This window comes from Scomber japonicus, chromosome 1 (assembly GCF_027409825.1).
Source record: "Scomber japonicus isolate fScoJap1 chromosome 1, fScoJap1.pri, whole genome shotgun sequence".
Lineage (NCBI taxonomy): Eukaryota > Metazoa > Chordata > Actinopteri > Scombriformes > Scombridae > Scomber > Scomber japonicus.
In genome coordinates, this window is record NC_070578.1 from 31442297 (window position 1) to 31463495 (window position 21199).

General features: G+C 37.9%; 2 protein-coding genes across 3 annotated transcripts in view; both read left to right on the top strand.

The window, feature by feature from the left end:
- The first annotated feature begins 1807 nt into the window (after window positions 1-1807).
- LOC128382516 (sorting nexin-1-like) lies at window positions 1808-11934 on the top strand. The gene is made up of 15 exons (XM_053342545.1): window positions 1808-1946; window positions 2740-2887; window positions 4585-4718; window positions 4874-4940; window positions 5172-5215; window positions 5949-6090; window positions 6191-6269; window positions 6358-6433; window positions 6652-6765; window positions 7514-7607; window positions 7788-7993; window positions 8530-8673; window positions 10164-10244; window positions 10505-10576; window positions 10755-11934. The coding sequence occupies exons 1-15, from the start codon at window positions 1836-1838 to the stop codon at window positions 10803-10805; spliced, it is 1563 nt and encodes a 520-aa protein (XP_053198520.1). The 5' UTR covers window positions 1808-1835; the 3' UTR covers window positions 10806-11934.
- A 2428-nt stretch (window positions 11935-14362) lies between these two features.
- The window catches only part of csnk1g1 (casein kinase 1, gamma 1), a 32901-nt gene continuing 26064 nt past the window's right edge, over window positions 14363-21199 (top strand). For both annotated transcript variants that reach the window (XM_053318185.1, XM_053318194.1), the window contains exon 1: window positions 14363-14427. The gene's annotated coding sequence lies outside the window, so the exon portion shown is untranslated. The remainder of the gene's footprint in view (window positions 14428-21199) is intronic.

Here is a 21199-nt window from a genome sequence, read left to right on the forward strand (position 1 = left end):
TTATCTTATTTTTTGTGTTATGAAGGATTTGTGGGGAGGGGCGCCGATAGTCGGTCCGCCCAGGGCGCAAGACTAGCCAGGACCGCCTCTGCGTGTGAGTGTTTGTGGGCTTTAGTGGGGAAAAATGAGCCTAAACAAGTGTGTTACTGTTCAAAATAATCTACAGAGGCTTCATGTAAAGAATTATAACAGGACATACAATTTATAATAGCATTTGACCTTATTATACTCCCACTCAAATGTTAAAAAAAAGCATTTATTTAGGTTTTATTTACAGCTCATATAGTCTCATCACATTTTGATTTCAGTGGTGCAGATGAATCATAGTACATGCTGCATTTTCTGGCTCAATAACTGACACTCCTGCATATAATATGTAAATCTGAATCCATGAACAGCAGTAGCAGTAGTAGTAGTCGACCTATTTTAAAGGTTTCACTAAACTATAAAGAGAAACATGCAACAGTGAGTAATCCTGATGAAACTTAGTGAACAAGTTCCTGTGCCTGTCCAGCTCACTTCAGGTAAGTTGTAGAGAAAATGACTCTATCTGTCAATGAATCTAAGGTTAATTAATTAAATAATATTTCAACATGATCACATTTAATTTTGTAATTTACTGAAGATCTGTGTTTACAGTATTTTCCTGTACAACATATTTGGACTTAAGTGAAATTGGACTAATAAAAGCTGTTTTTTTACCGCAAACAAAAGGATGAAAACAAGAACAAACACACCAAAAAAACATCCTTCTCCCTCTGAAATGCTGTATTTTAAAATGTGTAAATCAAATGAAGGCAAGATGTTTAGAATAACAGCAGCACAGGAAAAATGCCCAGATAAATATTTGAGAAGGTTTGCAATACTCCATCATGAATCAAAATCATGAAGCTATATACAAATAAAGAGGGCAGAGTTAATAATAAAAATACTGAATGTACAATACAAACCAATGCCAGTTCACATAAATGGATGTGTGCGCATTAATATAGGCCTAGTAAACGTTATTTATATATGGCTTCTTTTTTGTTACTAAAGGGGAGAACGGAGTGGGTAGTCACACTTACTACTTTACTTTGAATTCCCTATAAATCATATACTGAATAGATTCCCTTTTAGTGTGTAAGCCCAAAATGGTTTTATTTTGTTCTGTCATTATTGTATTTCTCTCAGGGTTCATGAACTATCTTAGAGTCCTCTCTGTAGAAATCTGTGATTGTTTATTGTGAACCATTATTATTAGGCCTAATATACACTATAGTAGACCACTTGACTTTGTAATTTACGTTATTCAGTGAAATGTGTAGTTTCAGGGGGTTTGAACACTTGCAGGGCATTGTATGTAACATTCTCATTAGGAGCTGAGCCCTCTAAAGGTCTGATCCCAGAATTGTTTTTTATATGGACTTTATTGAAACGTTAGTATTACACATACATCACATCAAAATACAATACATTTAACCCCAATCTCACCTAAATTCAGAAAAATGTCAGTACCAATACCAGAGCTCTGACCAACACTATAACAGCGCCCTCTAGAGACCGAGATCTGATGAATGTGACACCCAGCCCTGTTCTCACTTCCTCCACAGCTCAATAGGGAAACACAAATGCTAAAAAGTTTATGCTAAAAAGACTGTAAATATGTCAAATATGCAATTGATACGACTAAAGCCTCATATTAGCTTCAAATAAACTTTGTAAAAAAGCCTGGATTTTTAACACGATCCTGTTGCGTTGCTAAGCGACCAGCAGGTGTCGCTCCCGCCGTTGGCTTCCACCTCCGTCGCTCCTTCTACATCCGTCTACGTCATCGCTCCCACACAACACGGAATATGGCGGCCAGCTCGGATCGGATTCCTCCTCCTCTCTCTGCTGCAGACGAGCCAGAAGCAGGACTGGTTGACATGGCAGACGGAGACAGCGACGAGGGAGAGGACATCTTCGTGAGTAACGTTATGTCCACAGCTCGTTCCTTTTGAAACGGTCACTTTTAATGTGAGAGGGGTTAACATCTGCAGTGAAAAGTCAGCCTCTTTTATCTGATCTGATCTGCATTCATGGCATCCAAAAACTACTGATGATCACTGACGGGAAAAAAGGCGACTATTGTTGACAAATACTGGATTAAAGCAGCTAAAGTGATTCATAAATGTACCCGAAGTGAAGAGGGCTTTTATTCCTTCATAATTTGGTTCATTTTTAGGCCCGCCTATGTGCTTAAAGGATAGTTTCACAATTTTTCAAGTCTGTTTTAAACCAAGTCAGGTGCTCATATGATCACTGAAAGAGATTTTCTTCGCTGTAATCATTCCTCTTGTTAATACTGTCTTTGAGTGTAAGTGATGGGGGCTAAAATCTACAGTGGGTCCATACAGTTTAAGGAAAATGCACTTACAAGTTTATCTGAAGCTTATGAGGCTTCATCAGTCTGAGTTAGTCATATCAAGTGGATATCTACCACATCTGCAGCCTTTTAGCATCAAATCCCCTCTTTGTGTTTCCCTGTTGAGCTGCAGTGGAAGTATAGTAATAAAAAGAATGACTTTGGCACTAAAAAGACAAATGTCCAGCTCACATGACCCCACCCAGCCACCCCCTCATCCCTGCTTATCTGTGTCTTTAAAATGTTTCAACTGTCAGAAACAACAAACTACTCCTCCAGACTTTCACTCCAGTGAACTCTCATCTCTTCTTCAAGTTTATTCACTGTTTCTGTGGCTCTCTGTCTGCCTGCAGAGTAACCCTATGGCTGTCAGTCGAGGAGTTTCTCACACTGGTCATGTCAGTGAAGACCCTCAAGATCTGTTCAGTGAGGAAGAAGCCAGCAACACCAATGCCAAGTCCAATGGAGTTCACTCTGATGATGACAACGACCTGTTTGCTGGTTAGGACACTTTAAAAGTTTTTTTTTTGTCTACTTTTTAATCCACTTAGGTTTGTTTTTATGGTGCTTATGAGTTCAAAAACATTCCAAGATGATTTATTTTAACCCTCAGTCATGCTGGACAGTTTTAACGCTTATATTAAAGGCACATTCCACTGATTTCACACATTAATTTTCGTTTGCTAGTCACGAGGCGTACTAAACAGCCTGAAAATCAGTTGTGTGACGTCTTCTGCAGCTCCAGAGAAGCCTTATCACATCAACAACAGAGAAAACAACTCTAATGATGCTGCTTTAGCTTGGACTTTGAGAGGGACAATTCATTCAATCAGTTAATCTATCAGTTATTGGGATAGATAAGTGGTCAGAGAGTAAAGGAAATTTATTATCTGAGCCCAGTGTGATGTTTTGCCCATGATCATCACATTCATTTGACATTATGAAAAGATAGAGAGCAGTAAATCTTAATGTTTGAGAAGCAGGAAACAGAATATTTGGCATTTTTTGCTCAATAAATGACAATCAATCAATGAGGAAAGATGTTTCCAGTTAGTTTTCTGTTGATTTAATTGATTAACTTTGTACTGAGAACTATAAAATGTATAATAGTGAGCCTGCATTACAAGCTAGAGGCAGGATTTTGAAAAATGTTGGCATTTACCAAATAGGATGACTTAAAGCTACCCTTACCTTTGTTACATTTTACACATTTTTTTGTTTAGGTTAAAATACTATTAATAAGGTAATGGCACTCTAAAATGTTAGAGAGATCCACCAGGCATAGAAACTCATAATATTCTGTAGAAACTGACCAATCATATCATTCGGTCCAAATGAGGGAAGGGAGTGCGGGGGTGGGACATAGGAGATAGGAGGGATTGTTGCTGGTCAAGTTTTTTCAAAGTGCTATGTGAAATGCAAGAAAGGTAAGAATCGCTTTAAAAGAAAGATGCTATAGAGTTGCATTGTGGGAAATGTAGGCTTCAGGGTTTTTTGTGTGAGCTTGACACATTATAAGGATGAAAAGTCAGGATATCTCAACCTCCCTTATTTCATGTAGCAGAGCAGAGTAGAAAATAACTCTGATTCCCTTTCCAAAGAACCAAAACAAGATTGGCTCTCACTGGTTGTCGCCTGCACGGTGTCAGCAGACATTAAAGTTGAGCCTTTCTCAGCTGTCCCATGTAGTGTAGCTTGGCACTTTTGAGTCTTTTGAGAGCTCTAGCTCAGCAGGGGGCGCTTGGCTGCAAAAGCAGGTCTCATTCAAAATGAATAGCAACTGTCAATGTCCCAGCTTTTAGTCTGTCTGTTTAAAAGTTAACAAGCCTGGCTTTATTCAAAGAAAAAGTAGAGAATCAACCAGACAGAAGTCACACTTATTGACTTCCACTCACATCCATAAATCGTTTTACAGGTTTACAAAGCAATAAAATTAAGATAAAGTTTGGTGCATAGGTCAGATTAATCCCTGTGTAGTAACTGAATGAAAACAGATAATATGCAACATAATTATAATTGTGTCAAAAATGTATTTATAATGTACATATGAAACTAGTATGCCTTGCTTCATGATGTAGAAGGTAAAGCACCAGTGCACCATTCTGGATGAATCAGGTGTGGTGTTTTTAAATACAAAAGTGCAGTGTGTGATCCTCTGACTTACACGTTCATTAATCAAAAGAATTTTCTTCCCCCAGAGGCTCATGCAGAGCTGAGCACAGACAAGCCCGCCAGCACTGCTCGGAAGGAGCTCAGCGCCTCCTCTGGCTCTCGTCCTGCCTCCTCCTTCACCCAGAGCCCTGCAGCCATGCAGCCTACCTCCTTGGAGCAGGTACAGGCCGCAGCTTCCATGGAACTTGGATATAATGAATTGCTTACATGCTTTCATAGTGCCAACATAATAACCACCAAGTAACCCAGCCAAATGCTGAAACTTGAAACGCTGTTTGTTGTAGAGATGTGAATTGTGTTGCTTGTTTATTATAGATGGAGGAGGAAGAGGCCAAGGATAGTTTTGATGTGGATGTTGCTGTCACTAATCCAGAGAAAATTGGTCAGTCTCGTTTTATTCTTCGTTCTTTCTGTTTTGTTAAAGCTATGAAGTTATTCATAATGTCTTGTGCATTCATATATATTATGATATTATTTGGAAAACAACTGGATAATTTTCAACTTTTCAGCTCCTTTTACTCAACTATATTTTACTTTTTGATTACACTGAGATTTTAATTTCTGATACAATAATTCTCATCTCTTTGTAACCTCAATGTTTCTGTTCTCCTAGGTGATGGCATGAATGCTTATGTGGCCTACAAAGTATCCACCAGGGTATGTGTCGAGCTTGTGTTTATCAGCATAATCCAACAACTTCCACATATATTTGTTTTTATTCATTGCCCCTAACCTGATAACAAGTGTTAAGGTCTTTCTAAAAACAACCGTCAGATGTCCAAATGAACAATGAAACATTGTTTCATCATCCTCATCATTCATCCTGTTCATACTGGCCATTTAAAGCTCCCTTCTTAATCTGCTCTAAATTTAAATGATGTGGGGACAAATCCACAGTCCTCGTTGTGTCTAAAAATGTATTTAAAATGTTGAACTTACTGTGACACTTCAGCAGTCTAAGTTAGTCAAATCAATTGGATATCTTCCAAAGTTGGTCTTTTTAGCATAAAATGCCCTCTTTGTGTTTCCCTGTTGAGCTGTGATAAAAGTATAGTAACAAAAAGAAGGACTTTGCTCTAAAAAAGACTGTTACATTGGAAGATATTAACTTGATTTGATGAATTTGGATGGCTGAAGTTTCATATTAGCTTCACATACACTTACAGTGTTACACAAGCAAGGACTGTGGATTTTGTCCTTTTATCACTTATATTGAAAGGGCATTAGGAAAGATCTTCTGATGACTAGTATGAGCAGGAGGAATGATTACAGCAAGAAAAACATGTATCAATGACCACATGGGCTGTTGTTTTAGTACAAAATTGTGAATCTACCTTTTTAATTTAAGTTCTGTGCCTTCCTCATTTACTATCTGGATCTCTATCTCCAGACCTCCATGGCCATGTTCAGGAATAAGACCTTCTCTGTGAGGCGGCGTTTCAGTGACTTCCTCGGCCTTTATGAGAAGATGTCGGTCAAGCAGACGCTCCATGGCTGCATTATTCCGCTGCCACCGGAGAAGAGTGTCGTAGGTGGGTGCCCAGTTCTTCTGTGTGGTCTTTCTGTGTTGTTGTTTTGCACATTCTCGTCTATTTTTGTCTCGTTATTGACCCAAAACATTTGAACCGACAGGAATGACTAAAGTGAAAGTGGGAATGGACGACCCCTCATCAGTAGAGTTTGTGGAGAGAAGAAGAGCAGCTCTGGAGAGGCAAGAATCTGCACATTTCATATAGTGACATTATTAATAAGATGCAATCTAATACTTTTAACACTTTGCTGCCTCTATGTTTTTGCAGGTATCTTCAGAGAATTGTGGCTCACCCAACATTACTACAAGATCCGGACGTCCGTGAGTTCTTGGAGAGAGAAGAAGTGAGTGTGTGTTGTGTGTATGTCTAATTTGTTTACATCCTCGAAATGGATAAATAGCTAAATTTTGTTTTGCTTTTGAGTATATTATATTACCAAAGTAAGTCCAGTACTAAATTATGAGCCTGTGTGTGTCTCTCTGTGTGTGTGTGTGTGTGTGTGTGTGTGTGTGTGTGTCTGTGTGTGTGTGTGTGTGTCTGTGTGTGTCTGTGTGTTTCCAGTTACCCAGAGCAGTGAACACCCAGGCGCTGAGCGGAGCTGGCTTCCTCAAAATGATCAATAAGGCATCAGATGCTGTCAACAAGATGACCATCAAGATGAATGAGTCTGACACTGTAAGGAGCCTCTGGATGGAATGAGATTGTTGTGGATGAGGCCTGCATATAGAGATAAATATGATAAATCTGTCACAGAATTGGGAATGACCAGTGTTGAGAAACCCTGACAGATCAGTGAAGGCACCAGAAAATTGTAATCATGAGACAGCAAATACCAAAAAGTCGTAGTGGGGGACATGGATAAAAAATATGGACAATAATGGGGAAATTGTTTTGGTATTTTTACACACTTAAATAACACGTGATATGATGCAATATCATGTCTTCATCATCAAACCGCTCCTCATTGCAATGAACTGCATAATAGTTTTGAGTATTATACATCTAGAATCCTTGATTGTAATGTTTTAAACTATTTTTAATCAGTGTTAATGAATATTTACGTTTTGAAATGAGTTTAGGCTGCTGTCAGTAACGTTAATTAATATAGTGCATCGTTTGTGAATGATAAGATCTTTTTGAATTACATTAAAGGGTAATTAGTATTCAGTAACCAGAGGCAACCTTCCCTAATTGCACTTGTACTTTTTTACATCAACAATTGAGATGTTTTCTATATAAACAGAACCATTTCATTTATTTATTTATTTGCCTTAGAATTATGATAAATATTAATGGATTGCTACATGGGTTATTGTTATATTTTTCAGAGACAATGTGTGACAGTGCGTAACAGGACAAATAAGCATACTGTTCTAGACGTGATCATTTTTCTTGACATTTTCCTGTTTTTGTTGTGTCTCAGTGGTTTGAGGACAAGTTCCAGGAGGTGGAGAATGAGGAGCAGCAGCTGAGGAAGCTCCATGCTGTGGTCGACTCCCTGGTCAATCACAGGAAGGGTGAGCTACATCTGACTTTCTTAACTTGTCTTTGTACTCCTATTATTATTTTTAATCAGAGGCTTTCAACAGAAGTAGAAAAGGAGGACAGTCCAGCTGTTTAGTCATGTCTGGATGCAACAAGTGGATGGTGATATGATATTACATGTGTAAATTTTATGTTTTCCCCCTCAACACCAGAGCTGTGTGGGAACACGGCAGTATTTGCCAAAAGTATGGCCATGCTGGGAAACTCTGAGGACAACACTGCTCTTTCGAGGGCTTTGTCCCAGCTGGCGGAGGTGGAGGATAAGATGGAGCAGCTGCATCAGGAGCAGGCAGCCAATGACTTCTTCATCTTTGCAGAGGTGCTGGCTGACTACATCCGCCTGCTGGGTGCTGTGCGGGTAAGAAGACCACAGCTGCAGAACGCTAGCTATATGTGAGGAAGTGGTAAACATAAGATAAGGTAAAGCTGTTCAAGTGCAGAGAGTTGGGAAAGTAAAGCTTCAGTAGTTTCAGATTTCAACCCACCTAATATAAAGAAACATCTCCTGAATATTATTGAGACACCATTATCCAATCCAACAAAAACAAAGTGTTGCTTATTTTAACACTTTTGTGCAGTACACAAAACATTACTATTCTCTATTACTGCAAAAAAAACTTGATTGAGGAACAAATTGATTCAAATTAGGAAATATCTACAGTATAGTATGTCTTTCTGACCTCTGAAATATTGTCAGAGCAATGTAAAAACAGTAAGGACACTCCAGACTGTCCTCCACCTGTTTAATAAACCCACACCATTCTGTTAAGTCTCGGTTTTGCTGCAAACATGCTACTTCCCCGTCCCTTTTTGTTGAAACCACAGTCAATAAGGTGTTGTGTTACTATCGATCACCTTGAAAGGACACCTTTAATCTAAAATGGATGTCCACAGGGCTGTTTTGACCAGCGTATACGGGCGTGGCAGCGATGGCAGGAGGCTCAGAGCACGCTCCAGAAGAAGAGAGAGGCAGAGGCCAAACTGCTGTGGGCCAACAAGCCGGACAAACTGCAGCAAGCCAAGGAAGAGATCACCGAGGTAACAGGCACAAGAACCACACAGCTGCTGCAACACTGAACTGACCCACAAAAAAAGAGGCTTTTTCCACGACTACAGCAACCTGAGTCATTTATAACAACTTAGTGAGGTGCAAATTCAAAACGTGCTTGTGCACAACGACGTTTGCGTAGCCTCCAGCTGCTACTTCAAAGCATAGGAAATGAATACAGTCGATGTGAGGTGTGAATGAGTATCTACAGCAACAACATGAGAGAGAAACTAACTTTTCTCATTTCCAGTAAAATAAGGGCTGCATTTGAGAATAAAATAAAGTGGATAGATCACATTGGGCTGGCAGATTGTTCCTATTTCTGTGCCCTCAGTTAAAAACGAGGGAGTATGTTTCCTCCAAAGATCTGTGCTAATCATTGTGTATTTGGCTCTGAGTGTTTCCAAAATGTGGGTGACCTACATTAAACTGTGTACCTGAACACCATCTGTGTAGTCACTCTCTAAAGAGAAGTATTGATCAGATTAAGTGTCCATTGCAGTTAGAGAGTTAATGTAGGGGAGAGTGTTCTGTGCAATCCTGTCACAGATTCACTATGTGCCAGACTTTTTTTTTTTAAAGTGGAGCAAAGAAATTAAATCTTTTACCCAAGAAGTTGTGCCAGGGGTGTTCGGACTCTTCCAAGGTAGCACTGTTCAGTATTTGGCAATGAAGTTGGCAAACATGACATGGTTCGGTTGGTATTTAATAAATCTGCCTTCAACTGGAGACACATCAAAGATAGCAATTAAGGGACACGGGGTCAATGTAGAGCCAAGAGCCTTAGAAAGGTGTCAAAAACAGATGTCTAAAAAGAGGCAAGTTTTGAGCATGAGAAAAAGTGTGTGTGTGTGTGTGTGTGTGTGTGTGTGTGTGTGTGGTCTGCTGGGAGAGCACCTGATACAGGAATTGTTCGTACCAGGAAACAATTTCCTCAGCCTGGCCCTCGTATAATGGGTCCTGTGAACCACTTTAAACTGAATACAGCTCATATGAGCACATGTGCAAGTGGAGCTGACCTGGAGAAGTCCCTTTCCCATGTATCGTTCAGCCAGAAGAGAGCTGTACCTGTTGGTTACACAGCTAGTACCCATTTCTCTGTCAACATTTTTAAGTAGATCTTATAGTAGATGTGTGACAGTTTTGTTTTATAATGGCAGGTGTCTGTGGTTCTGCGGTAGTGTTATATATTTGCATAACTGTGCCCATTATGTGACTTTGCATCTTTATATTAATCATGTGACTACTACCTATCTATAGTGGTCATGTGACTACTTGCCAAACTATATAGGCAGCCGCCTGAAGGCGACCATTTTGTCCTTGGCCTGATGAAGACTTTTGTTAAACAATAACTGAGTAGCTGATGAAGTATGAAAGACTTTTTAAATGCACTGCCCTCTTGAGTGCCTCAAATCTTTTCAACAACTTCATTCAATAACATGTTGACTATTTTTGTATTTCTTCTTGTTTATGTCCTCAGTGGGAGGCCAAAGTTACTCAGTACGAGAGAGATTTTGACAGGGTTGGTATGACTGTACGTAAGGAGGTTCTCAGGTTTGAGGTATGCATTTACACTCCTTTCTTTTTAATTGGCCTTTTTGTGCCATCATATTTCATATCTTGTAGATAACTTTGTTTATGAATTAATTATTTGTGTGGTTTTGTGTTTTGTTTTTTTATGTTGGCAAACCAGCTTGCCTCAAATTACCCCCCCCCCCCGAGGCACACATAGTATTTTCATTTGAGTTTCATTGAATTGAAATTGTAAAACTTTTTCACTGGTAAAGAGCTGAAAACATGTCTGCACTTTTGTGTTTTCAGAAAGAAAAAGCCAAGGACTTCAAGAGCCAGATAATAAAATATTTGGAGTCAATGCTTCAGTCTCAGCAACGGGTAATAATTTAAGTCTATCAAGCATTCATATATATAGTTATTTGTTTATTTTAAATATATCCTGTCAAAACCTGGCAATGCAATGTATATTTAAGATTATTAATAACAAATAATAAATATTGGTTATAAATATTCAGTATCATAACACATTGTAAGTCGCTTCTCGTTCTTCTTCCAGCTTATAAAATTTTGGGAGGCGTTCCTTCCTGAGGCAAAGGCCATAGCTTAATGAAGAGGGAGACTTTTTGAAGACCCCAACTGCCTTTTTTTGAACACTTTACCTCTTAACCAGGAACTGAGAGAGGACAATTTTGCAACACACAAGAAACTTCCATCCATTTTTTTTTCTTTTGTCTTTTTAATCATAGTGTATTCTCTTATCTTGTACAGTTCTTTGATATATTTACACAATCTTTATTCTGCATAATTCCTTGTTTATGTTCTTGAGAGATTAACCTGCCCGTAGTATTTGCAAAACCCTGCTGCCTGTCAGTGGGATATACAATATATTTATGTTACTTGCTTAAACAAGTATAATAAAGTGTTAACACTGAGGTACTGCCCTAGAGTAACATTGTCTATAGTTTACATTAGAAGATAGACGTATGTAAGTCATTCCAGTCTCTAACAGCTTGTGTTGATGGATGCATGTCGGATGATGTTTTGATGCACTAAAATGCATTGTACAGTTGGAAAAGCAGGTTTTTAAATGAAATGCCACTATTGATGACTGAAGTCATTTACCAAGAGTGTTAGCACATATTACAGTGTATCACATAATGCATATTAGAGTATAGAAATCATATTAAAACTCTTTGATTTGACAGGCTTACAGGCGTGTCAGAGTTGCTACAAAATTAAAGAAATGTAAAGGTTACAGTGAATGAAAGTTTGTGAAATACTGTCACTGCTTTGTTGGTTATTTGCTATGATGATGAATTTACTAGAATAGTGATTATTACATGAATCAAGTCCCTCCAGATCAGTCTTATGCACTCATCATTTTTTGTGTCAGAGATTGAGGCCCAAAAGGAACTCATTTGGAGCTGCTGCAGAGTTGATTTACCGTCAGTGTAAATGACTCTCGACATGTATGTACACATGTACACTACTTGAATTCAATCATGCAACCACTGTCGGATGTTATTAGTAACCCTATACTTTTGATAAATTGGTTTAACAATGGTAACAAAAAAAAGGCACAGACATTCAAGTTATACTGTTCCTTATTTTCTTATTGGACATTTGTAAGTGTAGTTTTTCTGTCATGTCATATTTGCGTAAGAACATGCTTTATTTTTGTAACCACTTTGCATTAGCACACATTTTCCTGGAAATGCTATACAGGTATATGTACAAAATAAATATGATTGATTAAACTTTGTGCACTGTTTTCATGTTTTTATTAGATTCTGTTTGGTGGAATCTGGTGTGTCTGGTCATAGCATGGACAGATTATGGGATTATTTAGTGCCTTTTTTTTACGTTTCGGGTTAGCTATTACTGTAAAGTGCTGCCGTTCGGTGAAATCTAGTGAGTAAGGGCTGATACCCAAGGTTTAAATGCAAATATGGTGACCAAGAGGAAAAAAATGAAATGCGATCTTTTGATTGAGTTTCAACAAGTCTTGTAAATGACAGTAAAAACAGAGGTTCTGTTTTTGGTGGTTCCTGACTCATTGTGCTCCTGAGCCTGTGCTCTCTAGGCTTGTGCGGTAATCCAGCCGTGGTAAATAGGTTGGTCATGACTAAGCTGCTCTCAGGCTCTCACTAAATGGTCTTTAAATCCATCAGGTTATCCGCAATCTTTGTTAGTATCAAGGCCAAACTGGCACTGCCCCCAGGTGTCCCAAAAAGTCCCTGGTTTACTGAGTGTCGGTCACTTTTTGGTGATTATATAACTTGTAAATTTGTTTAGGATTTAGTACATCAAGATCAACTGGGTGCTGCATTACCGTGTACTCTGGTGGAGGGCTGCTGTTTTAAAATCAATTAATCGATCAAACTTTATTTGTATAGCACCTTTTGTACAGGTCAGCCTAACTCAAAGTACTTTATAGATGACTGACAAGCTGATAAGACAGAACAAATGTAAAGAGTAAAAGCAATTTGAGACTAATACAAACACAAAAAAGATTAAAATGTAATGAAACCACTGAAATAAAACCCACTATGATTACATCAGACTGTTAAAGCCTCATATAAGCTTCAGATACACTTTTGAATGCAATTTTTGACACTGTGGAAACTGGTTTTAGGATTTGGGAATGACTGTGTCCCGATACAACATGGCATATTTGTGAATTACGTGATTAGATTGGGTGGGATATGGGGATGACAATGTAAAACTTGGCACAATGCATCTCGCCTCGTTTTATACAAGGTTAATGTTTTATTTAGGACTTGAGTGATACTGGATTTTTAGATCTGATGCTGATAAACTTTATTGTATAAAATGAAATCAGTGCACTGAAACAATAAACTGAAAGAGTTGATACAACATGGCATATTTGTGAATTACGTGATTAGATTGGGTGGGATATGGGGAAGACAATGTAGGACTTGAGTGATACTGGATTTTTAGATCTGATGCTGATAAACTGTATTGTATAAAATGAAATCAGTGCACTGAAACAGTAAACTGCACTGGGAATTTAATAATTATAATGAACTATAACTAACTCAATAACAAAACAACAAAAAAAACATGTATGTATATTAGAGTTGAATTAAGAAAAAGGATCAACTTCACATCAAATACTGCCTATATAACTTTTTGTTGTTATCTTTGACAGACTGTAGAACAAACATGTCAATATCATCACACAAAAATGCAAACATACATAAAGTTCACTGTCTTCTTTTGAATGAAAAATAAGGAACACATCAAAAACAAGAAAACAGACAAATGAATAAAAACAAAACAAAAAACAAACTGTGCCTTACCCCTATAGTTTACATTTGACCTATGAGTTGATTGATCAGTTGCATCTGTTACATCAGGTGCCCTTTATTTAATCAGACATCTGCTCTATTAATATCAAAAAAGAGCCCCAGACTTGACTTGAAATATCTGTCTATAAACTGAACAGAGTGACTGACATTGACAAGATGAAGGTAGATGACAATGAAATACAGTAAGGAGATGATGAAAGATAGTAACAATAATATAAACAAACTACAGGTGATAGGATTACTGACCAATATATCTGTCCAGCTGTTGTTTTATTATGTCTAAACAAAATAAAATGACAACTACTGTTCATTTGGGCACTTATCTGTTGGTTTTGGCCACACTTTTAAAATTGTAAATCTATCTTTCTAAACTGCTGACAAACACTTAATGATGCTTTTTTTTCTCCCACTTGAATATTGTTAAATAAAGTTAAACAAATAAAGTATGTGTTTGTGTGTGTAAAAGTTGAATTAACCTCTATCGTATATAAAGTGTGTGTTTGTGTGTGTAATAGTTTAATTAGCCTGTATCATATATAAAGTGTGTGTGTGTGTATGTGTGTGTGTGTAATAGTTTAATTAGCCTGTATCAGTGTGACCTGGAAGTGTGCTCCATGAAGCGGGCGGTGCCTTGTTTTGTACATCCGGTGTGTGTGAGCCTGTGACGGGCAGCAGCGGAGAGGCAGTGAAGATAATGGACAGAGAGCTGCTGCTGCTGCTGCTCCTCCTGCTGCACTGTTAGCATCAAACATCAGCAGCCACACAAGTAACACAGGAAAAAAAAAAAAAAGAAAAAACCCCTCTCTCTCTCTCTCTCACACCGGGGCTCCAGCCAAAGCATCAACTAGACAACATACACCAAGCCTTGTGTGATCGTCGGGAGGTTTCACAGCGAAGGTGAGCCTGCTGTGTTTATTTGCAGAGAGCCTTTTTTTTGGTATGAGCCCTTTTTTTTAAGCAGGGTTGTTGGCTAATATTTTCACTGCTAACGGAGCTAATTTCCTTGTTGCGCTCGGTCCTTGCTGTCACCTAAGGCGTCAACACCATTATGATTATTATAGTTGCTGTCTATGCATTTAATTAAGCTTTTAAATGTTATGATTTATGTTAGAAATGTCAGCACCCCCCCCCTTTTTTTTTTAACCACATGAGATGTTATTAGCTGTAGCCTCCAAACACCAATGTGGCTAAAGTAATGTTTGGCTAGTGTTAGCTTTGCGGCTCTGGTTAGTCAGGTTTTTTTTTTTTTTTTTTTTAACATTTGTGCAAAAAACTGTGAAGCTAACTTGGAGCTAAACGATGCTTTGTCCATGAAAGGTTGGCGTACACAGCTGCCAACTCGTTTCCTTGTTTTGATTGCAACCAGAGGCCCTCTTACAAATACAAAGGATTGATCATCTTTAAAAATGAAACCCCCCCCCCCTCCTCCTCTTCCTCCTCCCTCCTCCTCCTCCAACCAAAACATGCACTTCCTCACATATTTATAGTGTTATCATCATTGTGCAAAAGCTAAAGGATGCAAAGCTACAGGATAATGTGCAGGTTGTGCAGGCCTCTCCTCAGCCTGGTGGGTTGGTTGGTTGGTTGGTAGAGTTGTATTGAAGCTTTGATGCAACTTTGATTTTTATTTTATTTATTATTATTTTTGCTTCAGTCCAGATAAGGAGAGTAACTACACCTCCCTGTACTTCAATAGCAGAGCTTGTAGGTTTCATGTGTCTCAATTTAAGCTGTTATTAGGTGGGTTACTAGTACTGAAGTGACAGCATAGGATTTCACATGAATGAATAAATAGGGGAGCTATTTCATGTGTTATTAGACAGCAGTGGCCAACAACTTCTGATGATGTTAACATTTTTATTCACTTATACATTACTCTCTGCACATCTGCATAATGTAGAGTTAAGTGGATTAATGCTAATTTAATGTCACACCAAATGAGAGGATGGTGTAAAATAACTGTGGTGGCATTTATACAAAAGTTTATGATGAAGTACAGCAGACAAATGTAAAGTGTGTTACAAGTAAATAAGTATTATTATTATAACTTTAGGCAAAGGCCAGTCCCTCATCATGTGTGTTTATTTACTTCATACTATAGACTAACTCCAAATAAGTTGTACATTTAACAATCAAGTTGAAAAATGTGCTCTAGTCAATTATACGAAATGTTCAGGATTTTTGAGTTTGACTCCTTAGGTGGGAAAAAAGAGACTATTGTCAGTGGTGTGGGTGTAAATGCCAGACGTGCATGTATGCATCTGTTATTCTCCGTGAATTGATGGAGGAGGAAAATTATGGATAATCTGAATTCCCACCAGTTACAGTTAATAAGAGCTGGCTTTAAGGAGGGGAGAGGCAGCTGTTAGCTGGCGCTGCCACAGTAGGAGCCCCGCACTATTGGCAGGCCCCCTCTCAGGCTGATCTTTCCACTGAAGGTTAATCACTCCACTCCTGCGAAAATGAAAAGATGTCAACCGATTAGTAGTTTTTTAATAGATGCTGATTAGCTAGAAACATTTCAGATTCTCAAGATTTTTTTGTTTTTTTTGTAACAGGGGAAATAATCAACTTGTTGAAGTCTTGAATACAATCTTAATATCGTCTTTAGTGTGTTACTGGAAGAAATGTGCTGGTTAATAGTGCTGGATTTTAAAACACTTCGCATCTTTCTGATTATCTAATTTACATCAGTATTCCTAAACCCCTAAACCCCTAAAATATTTAGTCTTTTTTGGGGTACAAACAGCATCAAAGAAACCATTTTTGGCACTCGTTGCTGACTCTTGTCTCGCTGCCATGCTTTTGTTCCTGTGATTGGACAGTAGTACGATTTTTATACTGTGTCCACATTTAATTGGGATTTGATAACAGCTACTGTGAAAATGACACCATAGTACCTTCTTTGCATTTTTTTTTAATACAATATTTTTGCTGTATCATTTTCAGTGAGGCTGCAGCTTTAATAAATGATTGTCTGATGCATATTTGTTGCTGTAAGGAGATCAGTGATATGCAGGTTTTGTATTTTGCAGTAATTGTTGTCTTTAGTCCCACAACAGCTGGCTTTTGAGAGGATCCTTAGTAACATTTCTGCATAGTGAGTTATATATTCTCAAGTATAAAGCAGTAGATTTTCCTCAAGGTAGAGAAAGGCCGCTTTGTTTGAACTGCATGGCATAGGGGTGAAACGGGTTATTACATTTGATTGGGATTTTAGTTTATGTCTACTTTGAGGTTGGTCCATCAGTAAAATTAGATTTGCCATTTTCTTGCAGCTGAAACTCTTTTATGTTTTTAATACTATGACAAGAAGAGAAAAAACATAAATCAGCGTATATAACAAGTCGAGTCCAGCAAGTTCTTCAGCCCAAATCAGTGAAGAAGTGAGACATGGGATGGAAATGCAGAGTCAGTTTGCACATAAACCTGTTTCCAAAATGTCAGATTCCTGGCAACCATGTGGCTCGGACATTATCAATTCCTCTTATCGATGCTTTCACATTGCTCACAGTGACTTAACACGAAACTGGACTGTGGCAAAATGCAACATTTGCTCAATCAATGTAAAATAAACCGACCAGTACTGCAAGTATACTTAAATATCTGTTACCAACACATACTATTATCAATTCTTATTTTTAAAAAAGGGTGGGGTGGTTGTTTTTAGTAAGCCTACGATGATCAGAACCTATAAAATCCTTTTAATCCATTTCCTTCTTGGAAATAACTTCTTTTAAAATGTGTTTACTCCTGCACGTCTGATCTATCAGGAGACATGGCAGGGATGAGGTGATGAAGGCCGGGGATTCCCCCACCTCATATTAAAACTGGAGACGCCATTTGGATTAACCACAAAATATTTTCTACTCCACAGTAACAGTAAAGTGGATCAATTTAAATTTGGGTTGTTTTTTTTTTCACTTTATTAATTAGGTTGTTGACAGATGAATTGACTTGTCTGAGCAACGTAATGCCACACCTCCCATAATATTTACTTTGTGACTTCTTGAAACACGCAGTTAAGAAGATTAAACTATACTTCTAAAGGTGGTAGTTTTATATGGCTGTAATACTGGATTACATTACATTTTACACCTTTTGTATGTGTAATCATGTTCACCCTCTGCAGTCTGGATGAAAGACAAGTTGAACTAAATATCATTGTGACTTTAAGATGTGAGTGAGACGGAAATAGATTGACAAGACCATCAACAGTAAGGCTTTTTTTTCCAATAGATTTACATACATTTAGTATTTAGTATTGAGTGTGTAATAACATGTTAAATATACACTCATTGCCTACTTCATGAGGTACAGCTGTGTAATCTAATGCAATCCAATACAACAGCTCTGCCAGAAATTCTACTTTTAGGAAGCTTATACATTTTCAGTTTTTGTTAATACTGTCAAATATGTGATAATTGTACTTTATGTTTATTATCGAGGTCATTGTGCGTCCTCTGGTCTTCTTTTCTAGTTTGGGTCGATATATAGAGGCAGAAGAAACCCAGATAACTTGACAATACTGGAGTCCATTATATTGAAAAGTGTTCCTACTATTTTGCCCCCCCTTGTGTAGTTCAATTGAGTGGAAAAGTATTAAGAACACTTTTTAATTTAACTCACTCCAGTATATACCACCACCACAACCCACTATGACCCCCCCAATAATAACCAGGAAGTAGAATTATCACCTTTTTCTGACAATGTCAACAAAAACTGAATATGTATTGTAAAATGTATGGCACAGCTGTTTGTATTGGACTGCATAAGATATCCCAGATGTTCCTAATAAATAAAAAAAACAATAAACAATATTTTTAAAACAATATCTTTCTTCCATCCTCACCTTGGAGGTTAGACATGTCTCAACATGTTTTTAGATATGGCAGGACTGAGATTGTATTGTCAGATTAGTGAAACAAAACACGAGAGATTCCAGCAGGTTACATTTACAGGTTTATGTCCAAGAATAATAAATAAACTCGCTGGTCTCGTCCGTCTAGTGTAGGAAATAGATGAGTGTGTACTCTGCTGTAGTCTACCTGGCAGCACCTGTTGTTGGGAAAAAGTGCTCTAGTGTAGTTTGCAATTCAGCATCAGTAATAATTAACTGTCTGAATTAAGAACATGAAGAGTTTGAATATGACCTCGTGTCCATAATGTGAAATGGTTTGTTGCATTATTATCTTATCTTATCTTATCTATTATCTTATCTAAATGACTTCCTGTCTCTCCTGTAACGTCAGAAACGACTATTCATGGTCTCATATTTGTTGGATTAAGTTAACAAATGTTTCTGCATCTGTGAAATTTTATAGTAGGTCAAACCGAGTAAGATAATACACCAGGGCCAGACCAGAAATGTCATTTTACTTGTTGGAGCTGCGGATCAGTCAGGGTGTGATTTCAGGGTAAGGATGTTGAGCCAAATTGAATCCTGAAAATACCTTGTTAGGTTTCTGTTGCATTATCCAGCTGATAATATACATGAGAGAAATAATATATTTTCTATTTGTGGGATTTATTACCATAGTCTGCTTCTGTTTGAGTTTGTTACTCATTGGAGGGTTTTGGATCAGGTTTGGGTTGCAGCTGTTAATAAATCCATCACCAGGTCTGTGTGTGTAAAATCCTAAATTCTTAGTAACTTCTACAGTAGCTAGTCTCAAACTATTTATTCAACTATAACTCACTTTCTGGGAAATATTTGTCCAATAAGAAGCAACCAACTGTGTTAAAGAGAAGGTCACAGCAGTATGGAGCTGGACCTGACCCAGAGTTGTGTCAGTATTTTATATTGAAGTAAACATTTTGGCTGCTCAATACCAAGACTTGACTGTCATGTGATCAGAAAGTCTGTTGTGATGATTCTTCTTAAATTCAACAGAGTCATGGGAACATTAAAAGATCAATAAAAGGCAGCTGCATGATGATGAAGATTTGAATCACAGTCTATTTCAATTGCTGACATATGTATGTGCTGGAATAATGACACAGGCAGGACGTGTATATATATATATTTATGTATGAAATAAGCTCTTCTAACCAAATTTCGCTTTGGACATTTAACAAAATGTGTAAATGAATAAACATGAAACGGTTAAAAATAACTTAACAGCATTTCTTCCTAAGAAATAACTAACATCTCTCCTTCTCCAAGATATTCTCTTAAAAAAAAACAACTAATGAAGTCCCAAAAAAAGCAAAAACATAAAATGCAGCTCAAAGTGCTTTACGTTTAAAGCAATAAAACACAAGCAAACAAGTACAGCAAGTTGTAATAAACAGCATGGGTTAAAAATAGAATAAAAACATTAAAAGAGATAAGAAGAGATGAAAGTTTAAAAGGGGAAACTAAATGGAAACAGGTCTAAAATACAAGATAAAACACAGATTAGTGAAAAGCTTTACGGTAAAGGTATGTTTTGAGCTTTTTTTTTTTTTCTTTTTTCTAAAGAGGTTGCCTGTAGTGTTTGTTTATTGTTTTATCTAGCGCGTGGTTCGAGTGTGAATATGGGAGTTTTTCTTCAATCATGAGAAACACCTTCACACTGGATTCAAGCGGCCTACATCATGATTATCAGCACAAGTTTCAGCTCAGCTCAGCGTTGGTCTTCGCAGCGAACCTGTTTTTTTATGGCCATGTTGTTCCGTTCCTGTTTTTTTTTTTTTTTTTTTTTTTTTTATGTAATAGCAACACGGTGCACGGTTGCCCTTGAGAGCAAACTAGCTGTCTTTGATGCTGAGATCTGTGCAGGCAATACATGAGCATGAGTCATCCGGAAGCCCACACACACACACACACACACACACATACTTTCAGCAGCAGCAGCCTTTTCCATGCCTAGGAATCACAATTACAGCATTGTCATGATCTTTTTAAAATAAAAACATTTAGTAGGTGTCGATGGAGTTGGTTTTTTTTTAATTCTAGGTTGAATAATTAGCTAGTTGTCGTTGCTTTTCTGCCTAATTTACAGTTGTGTGCAGCTTAGCTTCGGCGCACTCACTTACTCACTCACTCACTCACTCACTAAAGATGATTAACAGAAGAGGAAATCCCCCATAGAGGCCTGCGCTTGATCAACATCATATGTCTTGTAACTTAATCCTATGGCGTCATATAGCTAACATCATATGGTGAGGGAGGGGAAACGGGAAAGGGGAGAGGGGAGAGATGCACCTGGGCACAAAAAAAAAAAAAAAAAAAAAAGATTTTCCTGATGAAAATCAAACCCAGTGTCCGTCAAGTTAAGCTTCGGTGCCCTTGGGAGCAGACTGTAGCTTTTATATAATTGTTTACATAATATTCCCCACTGACTTTGTCCGTTGGGCTGAAGCTGTGGGTGACGGAGAGAGGGAGTCTTAGGAGATGCCTTCATGGTCGGGAGCCACGACTCGTGTTGACGCTCAGACCTGGCTTCTGTGTTTTCTGTGATCACTGTTACACGATGACTATCTCTCTTAAGCACAGCAGTGTGGTTACAGTAAGCCAGGCCTGTCCTCGTTTCAACGCTGTGTCTACCTGTAAACAGTGATTGTTTTTTCCAGACGGTGAATGTGACTCATGACCTTGGTTGTTTTGATCAGTAATTCAGTAAATCCTGCGACTTTGTGGTTATAATAAGTGTGGTTTAGTTTTTTTTTTCATTTTGACATAAGA